Below are 17951 nucleotides of genomic sequence, written 5' to 3'. Positions count from 1 at the left end.
ACAAATTGTCTTCTGACCTCCATCCTAGCATGCACAACTGGGCACACACACACACAATTTTAAAATGTTAAAATAAGTGACAACTTTAAATATATATATATATATATATATATACACATACATATAATCTCTAGAAACTAATAGTGTATAGGAGGTATGTGAGGGATAGACTGTTTTGATGGACAAAAATTATCATTTTCTTCTGCTTCATTACCCAACAAAACTTATATAAGTTCTTCTATCTAACGGACAGTTGGTTTTCATGGAGCACAGTTACATATTTGTCCTCCTTAAAACCTTTGGCAGTCATGAATTTGAAAGAGTGAAAAAGAGTTATATGGAAGGGTTTGAAAGGAAGCAAGGGAAGGGGAAATGATGTAATCCCATTATAATCTCAAAAACTAAAAAACAATTTTTTTCAAAGCTCTGGTAGTCCCTATGGTGGTGGACACAGTAAAAGAAGGTTTTGAAGACTCCAGAAAAGGGTTCCAGTTGTTAGCTGGAGAGTTGTCAGGGAAACTGCAGGCTAGTTTAGACAGGAAGTCTAAAAGTCTCAGACAGAAGCAATGATATCTATAGCCACAAATTACTAGTGCAGCTTGAATAGGAAACCCTTCTTGTTTAGGACTGCCACAGGCACATTGTGCAAGAAAATGCAGCTATTGATTAATGCAGTAGAGTATCAATTAGATATACATTCATAAGGTCTCTGCCTTAGCATTGTCTTTTTATTATATCAGGTCTACTGTTCTGAAGATTGTGGTAGTGGTATCAGGAATAAAAAAATTTAGGAACATTTCACCAAAAAAAAAAAATAAAATGCCCCACAGTTTGGGCTGGGTTTTGTTGTTGTTGTTCTTGGTTTGGTTTGGTTTTTGTTTTTCTTTTTTTTTCAGTGCTGAGGATCAAACCCAGGGACTCTGAGTATGCTGTGCAATTGCTTTACCTTTGAACTTATTTCCAGTATCATGCTCTTTTAGCACTACAGACACTGTAACTCTCACCATAACTGTATACTGGTAACATGCTACAGATAAGAAAAACTTGACAACCTCATGAAACACAACTTTAAAAACACATTTTAAAAAGCTGGGCAGTAGGGGTGTCCACATAGTCCCAACACTTGGGAGGAGGAGGCAGGCAGATTTCTGAGTTCAAGGCCAGGCTGGTCTACATACTTACAGACAGCTGTTCCAGGACAGCCAGGGTTACACAGAGAGATCCTGTCTTGGAAAAAAAATACTTTAAAAACATAATTTTATAAACCTATAAATGTATTCATTCTACCCTCACTTTTAACATTTCCAGTTGCTGTTTTATATTTAAGACACTGTTTCCAAACAAAGAATTCTTTGCATATATTTTCAATACCATTTGTTTTAACAAGATTAAAATGCCAATATCTCTAAGATGATTTTTTAACCCTCTAAAATTAAGCTATATGAAACAAAGTTTCACATAAGAAAAAAAGTCAAATAAATGAAAACAAAGTACAGGATGGTGATGTGTTTAAAATATTTAAATAGTGATTTTTTTTTAATTTCATTATGGCAGGGCCTGATAGTGCAGGCCTATGATCCCAGCCATTTGGGAGGCTGAAATGGGAAGGTTTCAAGTTCAATGCTGGTCTGGGCAGCTGAACAAGACTCTGTCTCAAAATATAAGATTAAAGGGCTAAAGATGTAATTCTGTTGGTACGTGCTTGCCTTAGTATGCCATGTGGCCTGGGTTCAATCCCCAGTACTGCATAAACCAGATGTGGTTTTCGTATAATTCCAGCACTTGGGAAATAAAGGGAAAATCATAAATTCAAAGTCATTCTCAGTTATACAGTGGCTTTAAAATACATGAGACACTGTCATTAAAAAAGGAAGAAGCAGCAGCAGCCATCACCTGGCAGAGGTAGGGCATGCCTTTAATTCCAGCACTCAGGAGGATCTCTGTGAGTTCAAGGCCAACCTGGTCTACAGAGTGAGTTCCAGGACAGCCAGAGCTACACAGAGAAACAAAAAAAAAATAAAAAGAAAGAGGAAGGGAGGGAGGGAGAGAGGGAGGGAGGAAGGGAAAGAGGGAGGAGGGAGGGAGGGAGGGAGGGAGAAAGAAGAAAGAAAGAAAGAAAGAAAGAAAGAAAGAGAGAGAGAGAGAGAGAGAGAGAGAGAAAGAGAGAAAGAGAGAAAGAGAGAAAGAGAGAAAAAGATACAAATACAGGAAATCATGTATTTAAGCAAATTTAAACAAAATTATCTAGACTAAGAAAGACAAATACCATGTTTTTAAGTGTACATATAGATATGCATAGGTCATGAAAGTGGAAAGATGAGAGAGGAGGAGAGACCTTCAGAAAGAAAAGGGTAGATTAAAATAGGTAATGAGGTCAGCCATGGTGGTGTATGTCTTTAACCCCAGCACTTACCAGCCTGGTCTACAAAGTGAGCTCCAGGCCAGCCATGGAACTTTTACATAGTAAGAGCTTGTCTCAAATTTAAAAAAAAAGTAGATATGGAATATATGTGACATAAAAGCAAACTGTAGGACTACTTAGGAGGAGAAAGGTGACCAGCAAGAGGTTGGTAGAGGAAAGTAGTCGGAAGGAAGTCAGCAAATTAAAGGATAACATATGCACGAAAATGCCATAATAAAACCTATTGCTTTGTATGCTAATGTAAATAATTTTGTAAAGGGCTGAAGATATAGCTCAGTAGTAGTACTTGCCTAGTATGTACAAGGCCTCTAGGTTCATCTACCAGTAAGGCAAAACAAAATAATTCATTATATTATATAGCTTCAGTTTTGTTTTTTTTTAAGATATTTTTAATTGTGTATATGTTTGTAAATGTGTGTGTGTGTGTGTGTGTGTGTGTGTGTGTGTGTGTGTGTGTGTGTGTGTGTAATACAGGCACCTGAAGAGGCAAGAGGTATTAGATCTCCTGGAGCTGGAGTTACAGACTATGAACTATGAACCAACAGATGTGGGTTTTGAGAACTAAATTCAGGTCCTCTAGAAGCACAGTAAGAGCTCCTAACCCCAAGACATCTCCCCAGTCTGTGTAGCTTTGTTTAATTTTCTTTTAGCTTTCATTGTTTTGTTTGAGAAAAGGTTTCACTATGTAGCCCCTGTTGACCTCAAACTCATGGGACCCTCCCTCATCCTCCCAGGTGCTAGGATTACAGGTGTTGGCCACCACACCCAGTTATGCCATCCAACTTTAAATTCTCAGCTAGTACAGGGGTACATGCCTATAATCTTAGCACCCAGAAGAGCAGTATACATTCAAGGTCAGCATGGGCTACAAGGTCATTGTCTCAGAAAATGAGATAAGTCCTCTTAATATAACAGGAATTATATATATTTATATAATCATTAAGCTAATCACACTGATTTGGATCTACTATAATTCAAACCACATTCCACAAGCTATGCAATAAATACACACATGAAAATCCTAAGTACAGTTTCTAAGTAGCTCTTTTAACACTAGGTAGCATGGACCATGTAAAAATATATAAACTCAAAATTCCATTTTAACTAGATATTCTGACTTCATACATCACTTAGTTTTTCTCCAACCACTGCCAGTTACAAGTGAAGCAGAACTCCTCCTATTCATAATACTCATTTTAAGGTGGAAGCAAAAACATTAAACTAAAAAAAAAAAAAAAAAACAGCTAGGCCTGTGGATGTACCTCACTGATGGAGCACTTACTACCAAATACACATACACACACACACACACACACACACACACACACACACACACACACACACATACTCCACCTGGAGAAGAAAGCTAAGCAGCCCACAAACATGACCTTCCATAACGAATAAATAGGTTTTAGACAGTAAATAACAATGAACTGGATTATGTGTTTGGGGAGGATTACCCCCAAATATATGAAGCTTTAGTTGAGTTGCTTCCCAACTTGCCTTCTCAGCACTCAAGGGACCTAATAGGTATTTGTTAAATAGTACATAAAAATTAAAAATGAATAAGCATCTTACATGTGAGACATATATACCTGTGAGTTAACAAAACACTAGAGCACAATAAGTATACGCTGGACCAAAAGAAGTAAGAGATGTCATCGCTTTTCTTCAAGGACCTCTCAATTTATTGGCAAACAAGAGTATACACACATGAAGCCAGAGGCCAATTAATTGCTAACTAAAGAGGTAGAGCCTGTAAGTGCAAGAACTGTCCCGAGAAGTTTAAATATCTAAAAGCTGGAATAATATTACTTTTAATAGCTATCACTTGAACACTTACTATAAGCCAAGTGCTTTACAGACATTTAGTCTTCACAACAATCCTTTGAGTAGAGTGCTTATTATTCCCAATTTACTCAAGGGGAAACAGTCGAAGTGGTGAAGAATTTACCAAGGTCACTCAGCTAGTTAAGTGGGCTAAGCTAGCCGCTTATGCAGACAATCCAATTCTAGGATTCACACTGTTAAGTTCATGGAATAGCAAAGGGAGTTGTCGGCGGGAGTAAGTCATTTTACAAGAATGAGATCCTGCAATGCGTGTCTAGCGCTTCGTTCCTTCGAAGTAGCAAAGTTTCAGAGATTCCTATCTTCCCGCTAGCAACTGAGAACCTGACACTGAACTGACGTGTGGGAGTGGAAGGAGACAACACTAACAGCTAACAAGAATTAATCTCATTTAGGATTGACTACTAAGCTTCCAAAGCGATTCGGACAAAGAAATTAGAACTTTTTTTTTTAAATCAATGGTTAATTTTGCTATTTAAACGGGGAGTGGGGGTGGGGTGGCTATTTGGGGCGAGAAAACCTCTACCGTGGCAAATTACCAGGCGGGGGTTACAAAATAAGTTTACGACTTAAAGGGGAAAAAAAAAAAAAAAACATCGAAAAGTACTAAAAAAGCTTCGAGGAGGCCCAGAACTAGCTACAATTCCAGACCAAAATGGGGTTTCATCAACATTTAATGATGAAAAGTTGAATCCAGCCCGAATCCACTCGGAGGTGACATGCCGGTAGGGACTTGGCAAAAAGCGGCAATCCCTGCCACACTTCCCCCAAGGACCGCAGGGCCAGGGCAGTGCAAGCTGGCGCTCCCCAAGAAACCAGAGGTGCCAAGCCTGGCTGTCCCTGACGCCCCAAGCTCCTCTGCCACCGGCGGCTAGGACCGTAGAGAGTTCGGGACAGTTCGCCCTGCTAAGACTTCGGGCATAGGAGAGGCCGGGCGCCAAACTGCGGGAGTCGCCTTCGGTGCAGAGTGATGAAATGGGACAGCGGGGAAAATGTCAAGTGTGGACCCAACAGCCCCCGGGCGCGAACCCACGGAGCGAAAAGCAGCCAAGTGAGCTGAGGCAAAACGAGAGACAGACAAAAAGAGACAGAGCAGGAGCACAGGGGGACCTGAAGGGACAAGACGGAAGTTCTGCTGAGAGACCAAAAGGAAACAGGGCTCCGGTGGACCGCAGGGCTTTGCCGGAGGTCGGGGAAAGGCGGCGCTCGATGGAGGATACCGGTTCCGTTCCTCCGGCAGTTCGAAACTCCTAACCAACAATCCCCAATCGTCACCCGGGTGGGGGAGGGGGCGCCGCTCCCCCCTCCCGCCCCCGTACCCCACTTCCGAATGTGGCCAACGCCCCAGCTTCAGCGTGCCCGGCGCCCGGCCCCGGCCCGCACACTCACAATTCGCCTCTCCCTGATTTCTCCCAGTTCTTTATCCACTCTGCGGGAACCACCACCGCTGCGGCCGCCATCTTCCCCTCACTAGTAACAGTGGCCCGGATGTGTAGCTCGCGAGCTAGGGGTCAAAGGGGAGCACCGCCCACGGGGAGTGACGGAAGCTGGGAGTTCGGTTTTAGATTTCCCGCCCCACCTACCTCCCCACCCAACGGAAGCCCCGGGCCTGGCTGACAAAGAGGTGGCAGACGCGGGTGGTCCCTTTCGCTAGTACCTGTCAGGACCGCGCCCTCCACAGTATTCGTGTTTTACGTACCTTGAGAATGGGAAAAAAATAAATAAAAAAAATTGAAAAACACCAGGCCCGGACCGCTTGTAGCCTTTATGCTCCTGTAATATCTACCCCAAACCACTAATTCAAACACGTAATTTTTCAAGCGCTCGGTATGTTAGGCATTGCAGAGACTGGACTGTCAGCCATGCATGGAATGACCCTCTGGAAAAGAAGAACATGAGATAAGATCTCAAGTTACTACTGTTAAAAAATTATCACAGAGAGGGCTAGCATAATGGATAAAAGCTGGCCCTGGGAAACGCATAATCCCTAAATTCTAAACTCCTTGCTGTAGCTGTCAAACTAAGGAGCATTAGTATAGAGAGAAACAATGTTTACAGTCTCAAAAATCTCTCCACAAAATACTTGTTGTTACAAAGGGAAAACGTTAGTGTAGGAAAATATGGAAGATACCACCCTATGTTGGTGAAAATAAATTTTGCCAGGGTTGGAGCTGTAGCTCGGGTCTAGAGCACTTGCCTAGCTTGCACCAGGCTCTGATTTGGAACCTCATCACTGGAAAAAAAAAGACTGAATTATCGTAGAAATATGACAAGTAAACCACAGGCTTACACAGATATAATTCCAACACTCAGGAGACTGAGGCAGGAGCACAGCTACTTCCCACCAGGCTGGAAATGGGCAAGGTGGGCAAGCGAGTGAGAAGAAATGGACATAATGGGACTGACTGCCAGTGAGGTGCTAGGGAAAACACTAATCAACTTTTTCAAATTGTTAATGCCCAAATTTTACATATTAATTTGATATTGTAGGAGCAGAAGACATGCCCATAATTGAGGGACAGTCTACAAAATTAATGACTTGCACTCTTCAAAATTGTCAAGCTCATAGAAGATAGTAATTCTTCAAGATTTATGAAGACTGGAGGCAGAAGCAGAAGGATCTCTGTGAGTTCCAGGCAAGCCTCACCTACATAGCAAGCCCCAGGTCAGCCAAGGTTACATACTGAGACTGTCTCAAGAAAAGATTAATGGAGACAAGAAATTAAGTGATTCCCCCCCCCAAAAAAAAATTTTTTTTCTTTTGCTGTAAAGAGGATTACTGAGTAGGGGAGATCTCCTGGTTGCACTGGAGGGAGGGAGGCATGAGAATTTGAGGGATCGGGTCCGGAGTGGGTGGAGGGGGAGAGTGCTGAGAGACATGACAGGAGTCAGGTAGAAAGAAGCCTGATGCAAGGGAAACTCCAAGCAGTCTACCAGGAGCCCCCCCCCCCCAAGACTCCTGGCAGCAGTGGATGCAGAGCCTGAACTGGCCATCCCCTTTGATGGGATTGGTGACTCCCCTGGTTGTCAGAGGAAAGCCTTCATCCCGTGACTGATGGAGGCAGATCCAGAGACCCAAGACCAAACATCGGGCCAAACTCAGGAAGTCCTGCTAAGAAGAGGGGGGAGGGAGAAGGGCTTATAGGAGATCCAGGAGGATCAGAGACATGGCAGGAAAACCCACAGAAACGGCTAGCCTGGCTCATGGGAACTCACAGAGTCTGAACCAACAACCAGGGAGCCTGCATGGACTGACCTAGGCCTCTGCATATGTGACAGCTGTGTAGTTTGATCTATTTCTGGGACTCCTGGCAATGAGAGCAGGGGCTGTCCCTGATGCTTTGGCCGGCTCTTGGGAACCTATTCCTCATGCTGGGTTCCTTGCCCAGCTGGAATACAGGGGAAGGTGATTGGTTTTATGGCAGCTTGATATGTTATGCCTTGCTGATACCCATGGAAGGAAGGCCTGCCCCTCTCTGAAGGAACATGGAGGAGTAATGGATTGAGGAGGTGGGGAACTGGGGAGGGAAGGGAGGCTGCATTAGGGATATAAAATAAATTAATTAATTAAATTTTTAAAAAAGAGTATTACTAGCACAATTGACTTCATTTGGATATCTGTAGATTAAGTAATAATATTGTATCAGTTATTTTCTTGACTGAAATACTTGTACTGTGACACAGAAAAAAAATCCCTGTTTTAAGAAACAAGTCTTGGGGTGGAGGACTGTGTTGCACACCTTTAATCCCAGCACTCAGGAGGCAGAGCCAGGTGGATCTCTGTGAGTTCGAGCGAGATCCAGGACAGGCACCAAAACTACACAGGGAAACCCTGTCTCGAAAAACCAAAAAGAAATGAAAAGAAAAAAAAGATACAAGTTTTAGTTAAAGCAATGACTCAGCAGTCAAGAGCACTGGCTGCTCTTCCAGAGTACACAGGTTGGATTCCCAGCGCCCAAGTGGTAATTTCCAAGGACCTATAACTCCAGTCCCAAAGGATCAGACACCCTCTTCTGACTTAAGATGACAGTGCACATATGTGGTCCAAGACATACATCTAGACAAAACATCCACACACATACAATAAAAATAAATAAAAAGGCTGGGCTGTGGGGATGCACGCCTTTAATCCCAGCACTTGGAAGGCAGAGGCAGGCGAATCTCTGTGAGTTCAAGGCCAGCCTGGTCTACAGAACGAGTTCCAGGACAGCCAGGGCTGTAACACAAATAAATCCTGTCTTGAAAAAAAAAAAAAAGAAAGGAAGGAAGGAAAGAAGGACAGACTCAGAGGTTGAGCCTGAAGGATACCCAAGCTGACATCTTGGTGGCTATGTAGAGAGACTCTGTCTCAAAAAAAGGAAAAAAAAAGTCTCCCTGAAACAATGACACATTTTGCAACTTATTCTCAAATATGGGTTTTTTTTTTTGAGGGAGGGAGGTTAGAAGGAATTTCAAATTGAGTAAGCAAATGCAAACATAAAGTTAACAGTTTAGGAATGTGAATTAAAGGCATTTAGAGACTGCTACCCCCAAATATGAAATCTGCACCTTTAATATGCTGGTTACTTCATAGTAGCTAAAATATCGCTAAGTAGCCTGTCTTGGTCTGCAAAGCACGGTATGTACAAGGCCCCAGGGACCACACCTGCTTAAGAAATTGCAACAGGGATGGGGCCTTCTTTGAATAACCTTGTCTGAAAAAAAACAAAAACACTCCCAACTGTTCAGTTGTCAAGGATTATCTCCATAGAAAACTCATCAACCAAGTAAAATCAACAAGAAGATAAAACACAAACCTCTCTTATCATAGAAGAGAGAGCTTTAATAAAACATTTATGAGCATATGTAAATCCAGATTAAGACAGATATAAAACATGAAAATAGATGTGGAACTGTGTGAGGAGAGGAAGAGGTCTAAAGTGATAGAAGAGGGAGAGACAAAACAATGAGAGAGGATGATATAGCAGATATATAAAATGGTGCCTTACCAGCATGGGACTTCCAGTACACCTGGGTGGCTTTGCCAGGTGTATCTGCTTATAGGGCACAGAACAAAAGGTGTATGTACTGCTGCGGGAAGGAACCAGAGGATTGAGAATGGGAAGAAGCAACTGAGTGGACCTGGCCAACACTGGTTCCTTAGAATCCCAGAAAGGCAGGGACCTGAAAGCATGGAGGAGTCAATACCTCCATTCAAAAGATATGTCCCCTGGCCGACCAGACACGTAGTATGGAAACAGCGTCAATGGGTGAAGCCTGAAGACAGTGGGTCAGAAATTCCAAGAGGTGACATTCAGAAACACACACACACACACACACACACACACACACACACACACACACACACACAGTTGCTATCACCTCATCTTCAGTATTATAAGATGCTCAAATACAACTCAAAGATGAGAACAACTCCAAAAAGAAACAAAGCCAGATTAAATACAGAAATTACTCAGTGGAAAGAAATAACAAGCTATCAGCCCAGGAGTTTTAAAAAAATCAATTAGGGGTGGGGTGGGTAGAACCAGGTCTGTTGAGTATGGTGTCACATACCTGTAATTCCCAGCACAACTCAGGCTGAGGCACAATGACTGATCTTTTCAAAATTACCTAGAGCTACACAAGACCCTGGTTCATGGGAGGGAGAGGTTATTAGTTTAAAATCCCCTGCTTCTCAAGGAAAAAAACAAATGGTGGGTGATGCCAGTGCCGAAAGAGAGTCTGGGGGACCTGTGTAGCCCAGGCTGGGAGGCCATGGAATTTTCTTCTAGGAATAGGCTAAGGTCTCAAAGCTCATGGGAGCAAAGCCAGAGAGAAGGAGTGGGTTCCTGTCACCAAGCCTGGCAGCCTAGTCAAGGACCTAAGAATCAAGTCCCTGGGGGCTGGAGAAATGGCTCAGCTGCTAAAGTCTAGGCTCATAACCCCCCTCCCCCACAAAAAAAGCAAATCCATGGATGAGCTCTATGTGTTCTCCCTGCCCATTGAAGAGTCAGAGATTATTGACTTCTTCCTGGAAGCATCCCTTAAGGATGAGGGTCTAAAGATCAGTAATACCAGTGCAGAAGCAGATTTAGGCTAGCCAGCAGATCAGGTTCAAGGTTTTTGTTAACATTGGGGAGTACATTAGTCATGTTCATCTGGGGGTTAAATAACACAGGAAGTAGCCACTGTCATTCAAGGGGCCATGATATTGTCCAAGCTTCCCATTGTCCCTGTGTGGAGAGGCTACTGAGGGAACAAGATTGTCAAGCTGTCGTGGTTTGAAAGAAAATGGCTTCTATAGGCTCATAGGGATTGGCGATACTGAAAGGTGTGACCTTGTTGGACTAGGTGTGTCCTTGTTGGACTAGGTGTGTCCTTGTTGGACTAGGTGTGTCCTTGTTGGAGGAAGTATGTCACTGGGGGTGGGCTTTGAGGTTTCAGAAGCTCAAGCCAAGCCCAGTGGCTCACTCTCCCTTTCTGCTGCCTGACTATCTAGATATAGAACTCCCAGCTACATCTCTAGCACCATGTCTGCCTGTGTACCACCATGTTTCCCACAACAATGATAATGGACTAAATCTCTGAACTGTGAACCAGCCCCAATTAAATGTTTTCATTTATAGAAGTTGCCGTGGTCATGGTGTCTCTTCACAGCAATAGAACCCTAACTAAGACAGAAGCCCTATAGTGCTCCATGCAAGGTGATAGACTATAGTGGCTCCGTGCTAGTGCATTTCATCCCTGCCCCTAGGCGAACTGGCATCATCTCTGCTCCTGGGCCCAAGAAGCTGCTGCTGATGGCAGGTATTGATGATTTCCAGATGTCAGCCAGGGGCTTCCCTGCCACCCTAGACAACTTCACCAAGGCCACCTTTGATGCCACCTCCAGGACCTACAGCAATCTGACCCTCTGACCTCAACCATGTTCATCAAATCTCCCTATCAGGAACTCTTCAATCATTAGATTCTCTGTGCGGAGGACCCAGGCTTTATTTGGGGGCTACCACAAAGGGTAATAATATAAGAAAAACAAAGTTAATTTAGCCTGTTTAAGGAAAAATACCCTCTGAGAGTTCTGAAAAGCAGTCCCTGTTATCTGTATGTCAGGAATAGTGCCCTCTGTAGCTGAATAACTCATTTAATGTGTATTCTAAATGTAATGGCAAGTATCATCTAGTACAACTGCAACCACATTTGAGCCAGAACAGACTGCTACCCATGACAATGACGACTATGACCAGTGCCAGGCATGGTGCAGGATCTCATTGGACTCATCTATTGCCACTACACAGGTGAAAGACAGGAGCCAAAGCTCAATGACAAATCTAGTGCCTACTTCCTTCATATTGCTGAAGATAACACACAGGCATTACCACCCCTCTGCTGTCCCCATTAGCCAATTCATAATAGCTTGAGCACTTTGGCCCTAGTTGAAAAGTATTCATCTTCTGATCTCACTATGAAGAAAAATCTTGTTAGAGGCAATGACGTGAAGAAAACAATTCTAGAAAATTTCAGTGTGGAAAAAGGACCAAATGTATGAAAGAACTCTGGCAGAAGTGCTGATGAAACATGAATCAGAGAAAGGTTCAAGTAATCCACACAAAGGAAATGAATCTGTATGAGACATCAGAGGAAGAGGACACAGCCTAGGAGAACTGCAGAAAATGAGTGAAGTGTGTCAGACTAATGAACTGGATGTGAGTAATCAACAAACTGACAAACAAAAATAACATGTCTAAAAATACATGTTCTACCTGAAAAAGCAGCCTAGCCTCTGCTGCTTTCCTCAAATCTCTCACACCCCCTTCTGTCCTACCAAAAGCACATTTCAGAGTTAAAACAGCAAGACAGTTTCAATGGTGCTCATCTTCTCAATAATCAGTAGCAAATCACAGAAATCTGCATTCTTATCATTGTATTCATTAGGTGTTATCTGGGAAGAATAGCTTTGTGATTTGGGTTGACAAATACATGAATAAATGTATAAGATGCAAAAAAAAGACAAATCTGGCATGTTTTCTCTCATGGAGAATCTGGATACACACGTATGGGTGGGTGTGTATAGCATGATAGAAGAAAGGCGACTATAGGAGTATGGTGAACAAGGGACGGTAATGAGAGTAAATATGAGCAAACTACAATGTATATATGTATGGGAAAATGCTACAAGGAAACATCATTTTACATGCTAACTAAGAAGTTAATCAAAAAAAATTCAACTTATCCAAGTATGATGGCACATGCCTTTAATTCCAGCACTTGAGAGGTAGAGGCAGGTGGATCTCTGTGAGTTCAAAGCCAGCCTGATCTATACAGTGAGCTCCAGGATAGTCAGGGCTATGTGGAGAGACCCTGTCTTAAAAAACTTTATTGTATGAGTGTGTTTGATGTATGGGTACGAGAACATGCATGTGGAGATCAGAGGACAACTTTTAGGAGTCTGTTCTCTTCCCTCTACACACACACACACACACACACACACACACACACACACACATTTTTAAGTTATCATCAGACTTGCAGGGCAAGCGATTTACCCACTGAGCCATTAACAGGTCTGATAAGTGGGGGGTGGGGGTTAAGAAAATGTCAGAAGTAGGCACTGAGTATCTTCCTCTAGCCTTTTTTTTTTTTTTTTTTTTTGGTTTTTCGAGATGGTTTCTCTATGTAGGTTTGGCTGTCCTGGAACTCACTCTGTAGACCAGGCTGGGTTCAAACTCACAGAGATCTTCTTGTCTCTGCCTCTACCTCCTGAATGCTGGGATCAAAGGTGTGCACCACCACCACCCAGCCTCCATTTCATGTTGTGAAAACCAGCCTCTCACCAAGGCTGAGGCTCACCAATTGTCTAGACTCACTGGCCAGCAGCCCTTGCATTCTCCTGTCTTCAGGTCATCAGTGGTTGGGTTACAAATGCATACTGCCACATTCGACCCTGTACATGGATGCAGGGGATTGGAGGAGTGGCATATCCCCAGTCCAGATAGTAATAATAACAACTTATAATGAGGAAATATAAAATTCCAGATCATACCTAGTTGAAACATTTGCTTTGCTTCTCTGTGATATCCTTGTGTACATAGTAAATTTGAATAGGTTCCTTTCTAATCTTATGTCCATTTATTTTATCAGTTCTATTATGAACAGTAACAGAAGAGTGGGAAATCTTCCCCTCTTATTAAGGATAAAGGGCATATAGGGGTGCTTTTGTTTGTAAAACTTTTTAAAATATAAAACATTTTAGAAACACATACTAAAATGTGCACCAAGGAGAGAGCCTGATAACCTGTGCATAAATAAATAGTGAGATGTAAAAAGAAATTCATATTTGGCAGAAAGTTTATGAAACACATAAGAAAATAGAGAAATTTTATTGCACATATTAATATATGAACTTTATTTTACATATATTTTTCAGCGTATGTACATAAGCACTAGTGTGTAAACCATGGTGCATGTGTGGAAGTCAGAGGACAATGGATGACAGTCAGCTCCTTCTAACCACCATGTGGATCCTGGGGACTGAACTCAGATCATCAGGCTTGACTTCTTGACTGTGGTGCAATCTCACCAGGCTCTAACGTAGGAAATTTAGAATTAGTATTAGCTTCTAAATTTAGCAAGTTTTATTAAATGACCCATGTTCATTGGTGCTAATAAACTGAGGAATAGGCTATGTTTAAAGTATGTCTGAAGAAAAAGAAAAATATTTATTATGGTTTTCCACCAGCTGTACCTCATCTTTTTACAGAACAATGAATTTTAATAGAAGACAAAATATTTCAGAGTCTTGTCTAGTTTTAGATTACTCCTGTAACTGATTTCTTAATCTCTGACTCTAAAGTTCTAAAGCTACTCAATGGAAAGCTACACAGCCTTGAGTTTCAATAACTTGGGCTTATTTAAAAACATTATGTTGTTTCAACGATAATCCAAGTATGATTACCCTTAGATCTCTTCATATTTCATTATAATAAAAAACTAAATATATACAAAATAAAACAAAATGATGTTGTGAATTTTCGTGTACCATTATTCTCCCTGGAAAATTTTTCAAAATCATTATTATCAGGAGAGATGGCTCAGCAATTAAGAGTACTGACTGCTCTTCCAAAGGACCCAGGTTCAATCCCAGCACCCACATGACAGCTCACAACTGTCTGTAACTCTAGTTCCAAGGGATCAGACACCTTCATATAGACATACATGCAGGAAAAACCCCAATGCACACTAAATAGACAGACAGACAGACAGACAGACAGGTAGATAGATAGATAGATAGATAGATAGATAGATAGATAGATAGATAGATAGATAGATAGATAGATAGACAGACAGATCTCTAAAAATATCATTATTATTGGCTAGTTTCTATGTGACAAGAAACACTGACTGGTTTTTTTGATGTATACTTCTCTATATAACTAACCTATTGTAGAGATCTCCTCCCCAATTTTGAGCTTCATCTACATTTTAGGTGTGATCCTTCTTTGTGTGTATTTTGGAGGTGGGTCCTCTGCAATGTAGGATGCTGAACACCATCTGTAAGCTCAATCCACTAGATACCAGTTACACACACATACACACGCATGTGCACACACCAGTGTCACCTGGAGGGCAAAATTGTCCCCTTTTGCTACATTATGGTTTACTTTGCCACACATCATGATGATGTCTCCTCCCAAACTCTGAAGTATGTGTAATATGCATACTACTCAGTATGCATACTACTCAGTATGCCACAAATGCCTGGGTGCAATGATGTCCTTTGGGGCCTTAGTTTTCCCTTTTCATGGAGCCAGCAGAACTATTTTTATATGATATGATGACTCCCTTAGGAATTGCTCAGAGCTAATTGGCTTCTTGCCCTTTAAGATTGCAAAGCTATCATATCTCTTATATCCTTGTTCTCTTGCTTGCTCTTTGCCATCAACATCTGGCTGTTGTCTCAGTGGATCAGAGTATTGTTCCCTGGTGATCTCAATAACTCATGGGTACCAACAAGGGAGTGAGGGACTGCAGTCCCTGAAAAAAGCTAGGACTGGGTACTTAAACTTTGTTGACAATCTCATGCGTGGAGTGGTAGGTAGATTTTAGGTAATTTCAAGATTAAGCAGTCTTGATATCACATGAGAGTTTAGGCGATGGGACCAAAGAACAAGCACATAAAAGCCAAACAAAAGAAAATAATAAGTGGAATACTGAAGCTTTCAGAACATCCAAAATGAAGTGAAGTTCCTAAACACAAGCTACCTGATAATTTCTGCTTTTTAGGCTAGAGCTAAAATGTCAGGCCAGTCTCCTTAGCTCCATCCTATCCAAGCTGTTTCTTTGTTGTGGAAATGACCTTTTCATTGTCTGTTAGTAGCAAAATCTTCAGATTGGAAGTGGAATCCCACAGGGGAAGTGGAGAGGAAGGAAGCAGCAGGGCAGGGGTTGGTCCAGTATTCTAAGAGAGAAAGCCGTCAACATCAGCAGGGTCAAAACAACTAGTTTGATAACTATGACCTTACTACAAAGCTAACTCATTGGCATTATTAGAGCCCAGATTAGAACTCTTATCTCCTATCAGTTTTTCATTGTTGGTTTCTTTTTCATTGAATTTTCCTCTTCTCTCACAACTCAATCAAGTATTAGAGCCCACTTTCTTAGCTGTATATTGCTCAGAGGAAAGAACGTTTGTTTGGGTTTTCTTGGTTCTTGTTCCAGTTTGGTTTTTGGTGATGGTGCACACGGAACTCAAGCTCTCACACATGTTGGACAAGTAAACTCCACCCCTAGCCCCAATACTGGAATATGAACTTAGGTTTTATTACTTGGCATCATAAATTGGAGCACCTAAGTTATTCGCTATGACTCTGTTTCTTTATCAAATAAGGCTAACTGTATCTATTGGTACTGGAAATGATTCACATTGCTCTTCTTAGTCCCTGTTCTATTGCTGTGAAAAGCCACATGCTTGTTGTTGTTGTTGTTGTTGTTGTTGTTGAGACAGAGTTTCTTGATGTAGCTTTGGAGCCTGTCCTGGAAATCGCTTTCTAGGCCAGGCTGGCCTCGAACTCACAGAGATCCGCCTGCCTCTGCCTCCTAAGTGCTGGGATTAAAGGTGTGTGCCACCACCATCTGGCCCAAAATGCTTTTACTCCAACTTCTAAAGTCCCCATAGTCTGTCACAGTCTCAACAATGTTGCAAAGTCCAGAGTCTCTTCTGAGTTTCATGAGATCTCTTAACTGTAACTCCATGTAAAATCAAAATAAAAAAGCAGATCACCTACATCCAACATACAATGGCATAGGATGTATATTACCATTCCAAAAGGGAGGAAAGCAATCATAGTGAGGAAATGCTGGACCAAAGCAAGACTGAAAAGCAGCTGGGCAAACTCCAAACTCTGCATCTCCATGTCTGATGTCAAAACCCTCTTCTGATCTCAACTCCTTTCAGCTTTGTTGACCACAACATACTTCTTTCTCTTGGGCTGGTTCCACTCCCAGTCAGCAGCTTTCCACGGCAGGTAGCCCATGGCTCTGGCATCTCTAACATAATTCAGGCTTCACCAGCACAGCTTCACAAAATGGCCTCTCCAGGCCACCGTGCAGGGGCACCCCTGACATACTCCTGGCCTCAGCTGTTTTCCTTAGTAGTGGAGGGAGATTCCATAACCCCTTTCTTCTATACTTGACACTAAAGCCAGCATAGCTTTTTTTGGCTACCACGTGGCCAAAGCTGCCAAGTTCTGATGCTTGCAGGGACTGGAACTTGACCTGGTCAATCAGTTACATTTTTATCAGTTTTCTGTTGTTTTCTTCACTGCTTAAATGTTTCCCTGATTCATTTTATGTTTTTTTAAAGATGTATTTATTTATTGTGTATACAGTGTTCTGTCTGCATGTATGCCTGCATGCCAAAGGAGAACACCAGATCTCATCATAGATAGTTATGAGCCACCATGTGGTTTTTGGGAATTGAACTCAGGACCTCTGGAACAGCAGCTGGTGCTCTTAACCTCTGAGCCATCTCTCCAGCCCCTCTTTGATTAATTTTCACAAGTTAGATGCTTAGCTAGGTGGAGTCTGGCCCTGAAGTCACTATTCTCTTTATACCATTTAGCAACAGGCTTTTCTTTAAACTTTTTATCTCCTTGAGCACTGGACTTAGCTCCATTACACTTCCTGGTGTTCCTTTTTCTCCTCAAACTATATGTTTTTGTTTCTCTTGTTCCAAGTTGCTTCTTTTCATTGTAGAGCTGCATAAGTGATTACTAACAACCACATAACATAGTCAATACTAACTAGGGTATCTTGAAATCTCCTCTGTTAATGCCATTAATTCAAACTATGGCGGGCTATTGCTGAGGCTTGACCATATAATGTTCATTGAATGAATGTGGAAGACTTTTGGACTTTGTACTAGGAAAGCAGGTAAAATACTATAAGCAAGGCTTAGTGGGCCATGCTACTAAGAGCTTGGAAGACAATAGTGCTGAGAACAATGTAGATTAGATCCAGCTCAAGAACTTGCAAAGTGGAATGATATTAACAACTGACCTAGAGACTATAATTACAATATGTTGGCAAAGAATGTGGCTGGTTTTTGCTCCTTATCCTAAAAATATGTCTGAGGCTAAATCGAAGAGTTTTGGATTAATGGTACATGGAACTTTATTGCATGGATATACTCTGTTGTAAACTAATT

At 41.9% G+C, this 17951-nt stretch overlaps 1 protein-coding gene across 5 annotated transcripts in view; it reads right to left on the bottom strand.

The window, feature by feature from the left end:
* Positions 1-5783, bottom strand: part of Thoc2 (THO complex subunit 2) — a 124357-nt gene extending 118574 nt beyond the window's left edge. For all 5 annotated transcript variants that reach the window (XM_016000141.3, XM_076561613.1, XM_076561614.1 and 2 more), the window contains exon 1: positions 5660-5783. In XM_016000141.3, the coding sequence (XP_015855627.1) occupies positions 5660-5730 (71 nt within the window). In that variant the 5' untranslated portion in view covers positions 5731-5783. The remainder of the gene's footprint in view (positions 1-5659) is intronic.
* Positions 5784-17951: the final 12168 nt, after the last annotated feature.

The sequence above is a fragment of the Peromyscus maniculatus genome, chromosome X (assembly GCF_049852395.1).
Source record: "Peromyscus maniculatus bairdii isolate BWxNUB_F1_BW_parent chromosome X, HU_Pman_BW_mat_3.1, whole genome shotgun sequence".
NCBI classification, from domain to species: domain Eukaryota; kingdom Metazoa; phylum Chordata; class Mammalia; order Rodentia; family Cricetidae; genus Peromyscus; species Peromyscus maniculatus.
The sequence above is the reverse complement of the archived record's forward strand: the minus strand, read 5'-3'. Positions and strand labels throughout refer to the sequence as shown.